This window comes from Columba livia, chromosome 1 (assembly GCF_036013475.1).
Source record: "Columba livia isolate bColLiv1 breed racing homer chromosome 1, bColLiv1.pat.W.v2, whole genome shotgun sequence".
Taxonomy (NCBI): Eukaryota; Metazoa; Chordata; class Aves; order Columbiformes; family Columbidae; genus Columba; species Columba livia.
The window spans coordinates 107,765,117-107,777,429 of NC_088602.1; the positions used below are offsets into that span (position 1 = coordinate 107,765,117).

Sequence of the window (12,313 nt, forward strand, 5' to 3'; positions counted from 1 at the left end):
CACTTTGTACTTCTAAGTGATACAGATACTAGTCTAAGGTTATTTTAAAATACAGGGTCTTGATATGCTGTGGCTTTAGATTTTAATTGTTCTCTTTCTCTTTTTCTCTCATACACGTACATATCAGGAACCACCAAAGCTGCAGTCTTTCAAAATTACAAAACTCTCAACTTGATGGCTTCCAAAAGCCTGTGAGGTTCATTAAGCCACCTTTCAGGAAATTTATTGGGAAACCTCACTTGGTAAGCCTAAATGTAATTTCTGTCTTGTTTGTTCTTACATTTATAATTAATTTTTTTGCTGCGTTGTCTGTGCTGATGTAAATTTAACAATCTGTGATGTCTTGTCCTTTTAGTTTTCAAGTGAGGCCTCATCTTCAGACTTTACTCAACTGTAAAACCGCTCATAATTTCACAGTTCTAGTGCTGTACTTCCTCAGATATTTGTTGAAGCATAGATTAATACAAGTGAGCTATAGCCACTCTTATGTGTAAATGCTGATACAACAAAAATAATTGTGTTTTTGCATGCCTGTGCAGTACTCTGTAACAACTTTGCTACTATTCTTTATAACCTAACAGCAAGTTTGCCAGGGGTTTGTTCTTTTGGAAAGCTAGTTTAGATTGTATGTTGGGTGAAATCAAAACATTTTTCAGCTAGTCCAGAAATAAAGTGGTGGATTTTAGATGGCTTATTGAACAGCAGGAACAGGTCAGACTAAGCTTCTGAATGAAATTTTAGGTTCAAAATGACTTAATGAAATTATTTCATAAAGCCCTTTAATGAATTACAGAGTTACAAACAATATGTGTTTTTAAGAGAAATTTATACCTAATACCACATTTCTTCCACTTAGTGATGTGCTTCCTAAACTATAAATTAGCCTTGTTATTGAGCATATAACCTGAGGTAAACTGGAACAGTTTAAGAAAAAGAATACTCTCCTGCATTCTAGTTGTCAGTGGCTGGAAGGGAAAGTCTGAAACTTGTCTGGTGTGTATTAGTTTCAGCAGAAATAAATTTGTAAAGTAAAATATATTACTGAAGTCCCCAAATATAAGTAATAATTGCTCATTAAGTAATATAGTAACTGCAAATTAAAGGAGTTAGCTTGAAATAGAAGCTGAGCTATTGTTAGATGTGCTGAAAATTCAGGAAGGTTGCATTTTTATATCTAATAGCAAACTGCAAGCATGCAGTTTTTAGAAAATTCTGCACTGCAGTGAGGAGTTCTGTTGAGAGCAACAGTAGCTGTGAAGGCATGGGTATTACAGATGCAAAGCATCCTGAAGAAGGAATAACTCTTCATGAAGTCAGCCATGAAAAAGCTGGCTTGCAGACAAGTGGGAAAATGAAATACTTCACTTTGCTATCCACATTTGTCAGTAAAATTAGGATTAATCAATGCTTAACAACTGGCTCGGAGGGCTTACAGACTCTTTGTGGATGTGTCTGCAGTACAGACACATTGGCACTTTTTAATTGTGTCTCCTCTTCTGTTATTGTATTTCTGTTCTTGCCTTTTGATTATTTTTCTGCTCCCCTTGTCTCTTTTCTAATTTCTCATATGTCTAATGCTCCTGCTTATCTAATATGTCTAATATTCAATATGTAAAGTAATGTAAAAGATGGTAATCTTTTCCTGGGCAGAGCAGATCACTGATATAGTTAACTTGTACTTGAGGCAGTAAAAATAATTTGCCTGAGCAAGCTCACTCCAGTAGTGTGGCACTTCCCATCACATGTAGATGTTGGGAGTCCAGTGGTGGGCTACGAAGATGGTGAGGGGTCTGGAGCATCTTTTTTATGAGGAGAGACTGGGAGAGCTGGGTCTGTTCAGCCTGGAGCAGAGAAGGCTGAGAGGAGATCTCAGCAATGCTTATAAATATCTCAAGGGTGGGTGTCAAGAGGATGGGACCAGACTCCTTTCATGGTGCCCAGTGATAGGATGAGGGGCAATGGGCACAGACTGAAGCACAGGAGGTTCCACCTGAATATGAGGAGAAATTTCTGTACTTTGGGGGTGCCAGAGCCCTGGAACAGGCTGCCCAGAGGGGGTGTGGGGTCTCCTTCTCTGGAGACATTCAAAACCTGTTTGGGCACATTCCTGTGCGATCTGCTCCAGGCAAACCTGCTTTAGCAGGCAAGTTGGACTAGATGATTTCCAGAGGTCCCTTCCAACCCCAAACATTCTGTGGTTGTGTGTGTTGTGTCAGAAAGTGTGGTGCTCCAAATGGCTTTCCTTGAAGGAGTTTTTCAGGTCTGGATGTGACTGGAGAACAGCTTATCCTGGTGGGTGATAGCTCAAGCTCAGTTTCCATATCTGTAAGCTGCTACTGCTGCTTTAGTGTTTGTCGTGGGTGTTCAATGGAGTGGTAGCCAACTGTGATGTCAGCCACATGTATAGTTTCTGTGTTGAGTAGGTTTTCTGTAATAAATTCAGAGCTGCGTGACTGTATTTGCTACTACTGTATTTGGAAGTGCAATGTTAAAGCTGAAAGTAGCCTTAGAAGAACAAAAATGAATGAAGGTAAAGGCTGTTTGTAGCTTCTTTCTGCAAGAGAGCAAACATTTGACACTTGCCATTTAGAGAGTTTTGTATCAGGATAGTACCGTTCAGGTGTCAACACTGCCGAGCACCTTGAAAAGTGTAAGGGCCATGACTAAAAGGAGGTGTTTGGAGAACAATGCATTGGATTTAAGAAGTGGTTTGATGGGTCATTGATGCTGGGTTGGCCATGCCTTTTTAAATAGGAAACATCCAAAAATAAAGGATATGTTGCCAGGGCGTACCAATACATGAAAAAATTGAGGAAGAGTTTGAAAAACAAGAGCTAAGATAATAGTTGTTAAAAAGAAAGTAACTTTTGAGATTTTTTTTTTCTCAGTCTTATAGATTCTTGGGTAGATATTGATTCAGTTGGTTTCACAGTCCAAGTAGAACTTTCCAGTTCTTGTGGGAGGCTGTTTTTATGCTGCAGAAGAGATGTAGCAATGGCACATTGTGTTGGCAAAATTGTAAAGGTGTGAGAAGACACAGCAAAAAGTAAGCAACAGACATCTCTTAGCACATTTGCTGAGGCGAGTTCCACTTGTAATGGTAAAAGCAAACCCTTGGAAATCCAGAACAAAAGCTCTAACCTTCAACATTCTCTGAGGTTTGTTTGCTCGTGTTTATACATAAATATAAAAGTATATCAAGGAGCCAGCTTTCAAATGACAAGCACGACAGTGCCAAGGCTCAGAAAATACAGCAAGAATGACTTTTAGAAAGGATGTTTAACAAGAAAACCACTGCACCATCTTAATTTTAAATCCTATGTTATAATTTAATTTACTAGATAAATATTTGCACACTTTCATTTTTGTCAGTAAAATTTCATCGGGGTTTTTATCACAGTTGCCTGAGGAGCTGTGTGTATCAGCATTCGTAAAAGATGGGTGCTTTAAAACTAAGCCTGATGAGTAGCTCATATCTGATGCTCGGATATTGCCTAATGTGGAAACAGGTAATGTGTTGGTCATATTAAAGTGTCCTTACAGTAACTATGAGAATGGGATATTATCACCACTTTTTGCTCTCTTGTTAAATGGATGATATTAGCCATTCATTTAATTGGGTTAAAATTAAACATGAAGATGGTTTTGCCTTGGGTGTGACCTACTTTCAGTATCCCATGATTAACCAATATGAACTTGTCAGTGCAAGGTGTGAGCACCTTTTACAGAAGGGCAGTGAAGGGGGGTGTTTCTTGTGTTAATAATCAATAACTGGGGCTTGAGCTTAAACTTGAGAAGAACTTGTGCCTTGAAGGTGCAGATGTCTGTCCAGCCTTGATTGTAACAAATGTCCATCTAGCCTTGTGCCCTATTGACAAAAAAGAGCTAAATAGTAGAAGATCAGAACAAGTACTTCCCTCCTTTTTTTTTCATTTAAAACCTATGGTTTAGGAAATTCCTGAAGTGTAGATTGATGTGTGTTTGCTTTAAGCTGTTCTAATGTTTTTGTTTCTGTGAATGTACTTGAATCTTGAGGGAGGTGGGGATGGGGAAGGGTGTATCCACAGTGAGTTGAGAAAAGCTTTCTTTTAATTCCCAAAGGTTTATTTTTAACTATAACAGGAAACTTTCTTGCTTCTTGTTGTTGTTGTGTGTATTTTTTATTTTATTTCTCATCTTGCCGAATTCTCAGTTTTAAGGAGGAGCGTACTTCAGGGGGCTTCCTGATTTCATTATGTGTTGTATGGAGAAAGTTAATTTGATTTCATGGAGTATCTTCATATTTGTAGAATAAGAAGGGTGCTGGGAAGTTCCTGACATGCTTTTTCCTCTGTGTATTTAATTTCCCATGTTTTTTCTTGGAAAAGCCATTTCAACTACTTTGATCTCACTTCATAAAGTCTTTCTTCCTCTCTTTTTGATCCCTAAGTCCCCTCTTGACAAGGCATTTTAAGAAGCTAAATAGTTGACTTGCAGGCAACAGCGTATTCTCAAAAAAAAAACCAACCCCAAAACCCTAGATAAATCCCAGATAAAAGTTAAATTGGATTCTATGGATTCTAACATTGTTCTGTTGCATTTATAGCCTTCCCCCCCAATTAGTGACAGTGCTAGAAAGTATATCCTGAAGCGTTTTTACCACTGAAGAGGTTTGGTACTTTGTTAGAGAACAGAAATTCTGTAAACAGTAAAGCATGCATTTGCATTTATTATTCGATGTTGGTACACACAAAATATTTCATGGGAGTTCTCAGGTTCTTTTTAGATTGTATTTGAAGCTCTTAAAATTTCCTTTGAAAAAACAACTTCAACAACAATGGAACATTTGTGATTATTCAAGAATAGCCTATTAAAAAATAATTAATTTGATTGCTAGGAGTTTGCTAGCAACTCCATTCTGTCTGCATTAGATTACTTTAATGTAGTAAATGCCAGTATGTAATATTTGTGTGAGTATTTATAATCGTATGCAATGATGGAACATAATGGTATTTTAGCTCTGTGCATCCTCTCAAGGTAGCTGTCATGGGAAATGTTGGACAAGGGCCAAAATACACAGGTAGGACAGTGGCTGGAGGGAGTGCTCTATTTTAGGCAACTGCAGCTGTTTGACTGCAGCTGTTCAGTGTGACACACAACAACACTGCTTGTCTGTGCCTCTTGCTTTTGAAATCGTGTGTTTCTGTGGCAGGCAAATAATCTTCAAAATGCTCTGCTGTAATATGGAAATAGAAGTAGAGTCTTCTAAGGACTGGTGTAATGTGCTGCACATCTGTCTTGTTGCTGCGGTGGTGTGTACAGTAACAGTGTGTGTCTCTTCTAGTATATGCTAACATGTATGATGCCCATATGCCACCCAGGGATGTCCAGAGTACTAATATTGTTGCCCTTATGCCTGACTCAAGGGATGAGCGCTATAGCAGCCTGTCTGCTGTACTCTCCTGTATGGAAAATTGAGGTGTCTGTTCTTGGGGGAGCAGGGGTGGAGAACCTTAATTGGGCTGTTACGTGCTTAGATCTCTCAGAGACTGATATTCCAGTAGGATGTGTTCTGTGGGCTCTGCCATCACTTCAGCAAGCCTGGACTCCAGGCTCTGTGCTCTTGTTACTCTGGATCTTTTAAACAGTGTTATTGTTCAAATGCTACCAGTTTGAAAGCATTGTAATATTTCTTAGTATAAGCTGGAAATTTGTTTTCTTGAATAATTTGGTAACATTAAGCTAATAATGCTCTCTATTTTCCTACTAGAATTCTTACTATTCTTCAAAATCAAGTGATACTTATTCTCACAGACATATTAGAGGACACCTTGAAAATGCAGGACCCATTAGAAGACACTTTAAGGTACAGATCAGATTTTATCAGATGTATGTTACCTGAAATTGTGATTCAATCCTGTTGAGTTTGGTTACAGGAAACACATCTTTGAAGATTTTAAGTGCCATGAAAAATCATGTTGTCATAGCCTAATTGTTTCCATTGAAATAATGAGAGGCTTAGCTTTTAGTAGCTAAGAGGGCAGGCAGTGGGTTGAGCAGGATTGTCCAGTATTGTATCCATGCTGTTGAAATAAATAAATTAAATGCAAAGTTGAGAATGAGAATTGCAAACATTAGACAATGACTAGAAAGCTTGTCCATCCAAAAAAAAAACAAGCTGTTCAGCTTTTTTCCTTCACCTGATGAGTGTGGAAGCCCGAGCTGTTTCTTAAGACTGGGAGACAGGAATTGTATTGCTTTCAAAATTGTATTACTATTATTTGATTAGCCCTTTCATATAGGGGTTTCTGTGGAACTAATCTCTTGTGTATACCCAGCATGCTGCTACCTATACATTTATAAAAAAAAAAAAAACAAACAGTGAAGCTTTATTTTCAGGGCCTCAAGATGGTGAAGGAAGAGACAACTGTGCTTCTTCCTGAGGTAGTGCAGTGGCTTTCTAATGCCTTTGGATTGCAAAATGTATCATAGTTTTGGGAGAAAACCAAAACCTACTTTTTTTCCTTTTCTGCTGACAGTGACATGCTATGCATGGATCCCATTAGAGCTCTTCAGATTAGAAAAGTATTAATCATATTTAGAACCAAGTACACTCCTTTTCTTCTGTAAAATTACTCCTACCTAACAGGTGTGCTCTCAAGAGTAAAACAACGCACAGAATAGGAGTAATCTTTCCTGTTTTGTAGATAGTTCAAGTAAAGTTTTGATAGCTAAGTTAAGTAGCTGGCGTTTTTGGATTACATTTTGAAAGGAGGGCAGTGTAGGTGTATTTGTGTGGGGGTTGTTTGGTTTTGGTTGTGTTTTGGGGGAGGGTTGTTTTGGGCTTGTTTTGGTGTTGTGTTTTGTTTTTTCCCCCTTCGGTCTAAACATAAGAGAACTGTTGGATAAAAAGGCTTTCAGGCTCTCCCATTTAGGTGTGCTTTGCCAGTCCATCTTAGTCAGATAGCTAAGCTGAAGCTAATAAAAAAAATGCTAACTTCTGAAAAAGTGTTTTACCAAGCTGAAGTTAAACAAGTTTAAAGTGTCAGTCTGATATAGCTGTTCCACCATGTAAGGACATCATAGCCTCTCTGTATTGTCAGCCTATAGGGGTTGGGGTGATCTTTAGCACTGGCTGCCATATCATTGAACAGTGTTGGTAGTTGAGGTAATATAAAGAAAATGGAAGGTTGCCTTCATTTACATGAGCCTGTGCTTCTGGAAATTATGCAAGAATGAAAATGTTAAGTTGTCATCACACATACATATGAATATTGCTGTATCTAATGATCTGTCCCATAGTGCTTTAATATTTGTAGGGAAAATAGCATATGCACTTGTATTGCAGTTTGCATATGTGTATGGCACATTTATCATTGCTATGGAAACAGCAGCACTGACTTGACTTAATTTCATCAACTTTTTTTTTTCAAATTTAATTTCCTCCTGAATAACATAGAGGGCTTTTCCCTCCCATGCTGCTGCTGAAACCTGCTCAGGAAGGTGATTTGACTATCTTTATATTCAGCAGACTTTATTGGCTGATTATTTTAAAAAAAACCCAAACACACAAACAATAAAAACCCCACCAAAACCACACAGAATCCCATTCCCTGCCAGTCCTTCTCTGCCAAAAAGAAAAACAAACAAACAAAACCCAAACAACAAACCCCACCACGTTTCTTCTTTGGTACAGAAAATAGGGGCATTTTAACTTAATAAGCACAAAAGATGGTCTATTTAGAATATTTTTTAAAAAAATATGGTCTTGAAGTATGTTAAACTTGGAAAAAATACTTTAGAACAGCAGTGTTTATAAAGGATCTGGAGAAATCTTAAAATTTAAAAGGGTTTTTTTTTGTGATGACACTTTGCAATGAATCACTAAGTCAGCCTTTAAGTGGGTACACACATGGTAATCTTTAGAACTAAACTTCATTTGCTGTTTAACACAGCTCAGTGTATGAATGGCTGTGGTAGGTTCACCCCAGCCAACAGCTGAGCACCACACAGCTGCTTGCCCACTCTCCTCTTAGTTCCCCTTGTCCCCCAGCATGATGGGGGAGAGAATACAGAGAGCAAAAATCAGAAACTCATGGCTTGAGATGAAGATAGTTTAAGGAAAGAAGAAGAAAACAGTGATGCAAAAGCAGTTACCACCTCCCACAAACTGACTGATGCTCAGCTGGTCCCCAGGCAATGGTTACCTATTTTCAAGTGCCCTCCCCTCAGTTTCTGTTGCTGAGGTTCTGTGGTGGAATATCCCCTTGCTTAGCTTGGCTCAGCTGTCCTGGCTGTGTCCCCTCCCAGGTTCTTGCCCACCCTTGGCCTACTTGCAGAGCAGGGAAGATGAGAAGGCCTCGGTGCTGTGCAGGTGCTGCTCAGCAACAGTCAAAACACTGGTGTGTTATCAGTGCTGTTTTAGTCCCAAATCCAAAATTCAGTGCCCTGCTGGCTGCTGTGAAAAAATTAACTCCATCCTAGCCAGAATCAGTGCAATGACATGTATTTGCTCATATAGGAAGTATTTGAGATTGAGGCCATTGGTTCATAGGCATTGTCATTAGTGTTATTTATTGAAGAGTCTGAATGTAAAACTAGATGTCACTTTAGCTTCTGGTCTAAAGCAAGAAGAAAAATCTGCTATTAATGTTTTCCACACACCTTAGATGACCTCATTTTACTCTAAGCTATATGTGTCTGCAGTGCCTGCATACCAACTCTGTCAATTTTGTCTACAGCTGATTCTGGTCTATGTTAATAATACTACTATTCCCCTCCCTCCCCACTTATGGAACATGTAGATACTTGAGCTGAAACTTTCAAGCTGTGTGTAATCTTGTGTTCAGTATCTTGTACCTTCTTCCTTTCTGTTACTTGGCCGGCTCCTTTGCTTGTCATACAAATGCAGTGTCAGAGCACTGAGGCCACTGATGTCAGAGTGGAGAACCACAGCAGCTGTGAGGGAAATGGGAACTTCTAGCTGTGTTCAGGGGCTTAAGGCAGCATTAAAAATGCCCTTCAGTTTTCCCTGTGGTAGGCATATGCCTCTTAAAGAATTGACTTGCATTTAGTTGTTTTGTGCCTCGATTCTGATACTTTTCAGGGAAGGGTTTAGCATTTACTAACGTTCTGCAAGGTCCACTGCCTACAAATGCCAAAAGAGTAAATGCTGGGGGACTGATGGGGCAAACTTCTCAATTACCACATATAGTAGGTGGGTGAAGTGATTTGGGATGTAACAAACCCTCTGCTTTTGCGTAAAGAAACTTCCATTCTGTACAGTCCTTTCTCAGCTGTTCATCAGCCACACAGTGGAAAACACAGTGGAAAAACCTGGTACCAAACGTGTTGCAACCTCAGAGCATGTGATTTGTCTTGAAGTAATCCTTACTCTGTCACAAGGAAACCCAGTTTGCCGAAAGAATTGGGTCATGCTGAACACATTTTGTTCTCTCCTACCCTTTAAAAGGGTTTGTAAAAGATACCAAGAATTTTATATAGTCAGGATGTTTCCTCTTTTTTAGCTGGAAAGCCATTGTTTAAATTTGGGAGAGGGAAAACCTTTAATGATGAATGCATACAGGAATGCTTTCTGTCTGGACCATGTTGGAAAACGTAAAACAGCAGTACTGGAAAACTAAGTGGAATTATAATAAGCAGGGTTTTTCTTACTCTAAACATTTTTACAGCATGTTTTGTTGGAGGTCTGAGTGCTCAGGAATTAAAACATGATACAACTTTTTAATGGCTGTGGTCTGTGGTGATCTTGCTGTATTCTTTCTGTGTGTTTATAATGCTGTTAACCTTTAAGCCTATTGTTACCTTTGTGGCCTCTGCTTCTGGTCCCACACTAGGTTAGTTTACAATATTGCTGTCTGGAGGTGACAAAGGCACAGAGCAATGTTCGTACTGTAAGGTCTTAAAACTATAGGAAAAAAATATTTACTGACTTCTGTTTAGTATGATTTTTTTTTAGACTCACCATGTGTGCCCACTGCAGGCCTTACCTCACTGAATTTATTAGCAACAGTGAAATGTCTTCAACTTTTTGTTGATGCTGGTTTACTGTCAGTAAAGTTTGGAAAAAAGTTAATGTTGTATAATAATGTTTACTTTTTTCTATGAGGAAGATAATTTTGGATGTTTTAAACAATAAATACACTGTAGCAGTTCCTTCAGCCATGTGTTAGCTAGTGGTCTGAGGAATATTAAATGAGAAATAAAGGAAGAGGCTCTGCACTTGCAAATGCATGCTTCTGTTGTTCAGTACTAAAAGTTTTACATCTGTATAATTGTAAATATAAACTATTGAGTTTTGGTGCCCTCATTTTGCACTTTTTTCCCCTTCCCTTCCCCCACCTTTACAGAGCAACTTTGCAGATGGCCGTTTGCAATCCCATTATAAGTCTGGCTTAGTACAGAAGGGTTTATATATTCAGGCTAAGTACCAGCGGTTACGTTCTGTTGGTGTAAGGGGATTTACCACTAATAAATTCAGAGATGGATTTTTGAGGAAAGAAAAGGTAAGTTGGCTTAATTTATTTCTTACTAAGCCATTAAACATATGAATATTCATATGAGCCATTCCAATTTTTAAATCCCCATGGAATAATTCAAATGGGATTTTCTGGAATATTGGCTCTTTGCACTTTACAGGCAAACTTGATTCTGCACTCCTATTTCCTCCATGTTTATTCCATGGAAACTCTGTGAAACTTGCTTTGGGTAATTGCAAATCAGAGGCAGCCTCTGAAATTCTACAGTGGCCTGTGTTTCATATTCTGTCCTTGAGCTCAGCTGATTGCTCTTAAGGGAGCCAGGAGGCCTGTGTGGTTGAATAGGGATCTGTTGGGTATGCTCAAGCAGAATAGGAGAGTTTACAGGTCATGGAAGCAGGGGCTGGCCACTTGGGAAGAATATAAGGCTGCTGTTATAGGATGTAGGAAGGCAGCTAGGATAGCCAAGGCCTCCTTAGAATTACAGCTGGCGAGAGGGGTCAAGGACAGCAGAAAGAGCTTTTTCAAATACATAGCTGATAAAACTAACACCAGAGGCAATGTAGGCCCACTGATGAACGGGGTGGGTGCCCTGGTGGCAGAAGATACAGAGAAGGCAGAATTACTGAATGCGTTCTTTGTCTCAGTCTGCTCTGCCGGAGGCTGTCCTGGGGAGCCCTGTACCCCTGAGACCCCGGATGAAGCCAGGTCAATGGAGGAGTTTGCTTTAGTTGATGAGGACTGGGTTAGGGAGCAATTAAATAGTCTGGACATCCATAAATCCATGGGTCCAGATGGGATGCATCCACGGGTGCTGAGGGAGCTGGCTGAAGTCATTGCTGGACCGTTCTCCATCATCTTTGCCAAGTCTTGGGAAACAGGGGAGGTGCCCGAGGATTGAAGGAAAGCAAATGTCACTCCAGTCTTCAAAAAGGGCAAGAAGGAGGACCCAGGTAATTATAGACTGGTCAGCCTCACCTCTGTCCCTGGGAAAGTAATGGAACAGCTTATCCTTGGTGCCATCTCAAGGCATATCAAGGATAAGAGGGTAATTTGGGGCAGTCAGCATGGCTTTACCAAGGGTAAGTCATGCTTGACCAACCTCATAGCCTTTTATGAGAATGTAACAAGTTGGATGGATGATGGCAGAGCGGTGGATGTGGTTTACCTTGACTTCAGTAAAGCCTTTGACACAGTCTCCCACAGCATCCTCACAGCTAAGTTGAGGAAGTGTGGTCTAGACAATAGAGTAGTGAGGTGGGTTGCAAACTGGCTTAAGGAGAGAAGCCAGAGAGTGGTAGTCAATGGTGCGGAGCCTAGTTGGAGGCCAGTATCTAGTGGAGTGCCTCAGGGGTCAGTACTGGGGCCAATATTATTCAATATATTCATTAACGATTTAGATGAGGGAATAGAGTGTACTATCAGCAAGTTTGCTGATGACACTAAGCTGGGAGGAGTGGCTGACACGCCAGAAGGCTGTGCTGCCATCCAGCGGGACCTGGACAGGCTGGAGAGTTGGGTGGGGAATAACCTGATGAAATTTAACAAGGGAAAGTGTAGACTCCTGCATCTGGGCAGGAACAACCCCAGGTTCCAGTATAGGTTGGGAAATTACATATTAGAGAGCAGTGTAGGGGAAAGGGACCTGGGGGTCCTGGTGGACAACAGGTTGACCATGAGTCAGCACTGTGCCCTTGTGGCCAGGAAGGCCAATGGCATCCTGGCGTGTATTACAAGGGGGGTGGTTAGTAGGGGGGTGGTTAGTACATCGAGAGAGGTCCTCCCTCCCCTCTACTCTGCCCTGGTGAGACCCCATCTGGAATATTGTGTCCAGT

At 40.1% G+C, this 12,313-nt stretch overlaps 1 protein-coding gene across 8 annotated transcripts in view; it reads left to right on the forward strand.

Moving 5' to 3' along the window:
• The window catches only part of BCLAF3 (BCLAF1 and THRAP3 family member 3), a 37,046-nt gene that overhangs the window by 18,099 nt on the left and 6,634 nt on the right, over window positions 1-12,313 (forward strand). For 5 of the 8 annotated variants that reach the window (XM_065071720.1, XM_065071710.1, XM_065071700.1 and 2 more), the window contains 3 exons: window positions 128-242; window positions 5,750-5,845; window positions 10,350-10,505. In XM_065071720.1, coding sequence (XP_064927792.1) covers window positions 128-242; window positions 5,750-5,845; window positions 10,350-10,505 — 367 coding nt within the window. The remainder of the gene's footprint in view (window positions 1-127; window positions 243-5,749; window positions 5,846-10,349; window positions 10,506-12,313) is intronic. The other 3 variants (XM_065071760.1, XM_065071751.1, XM_065071766.1) reach the window with 3 other exon arrangements.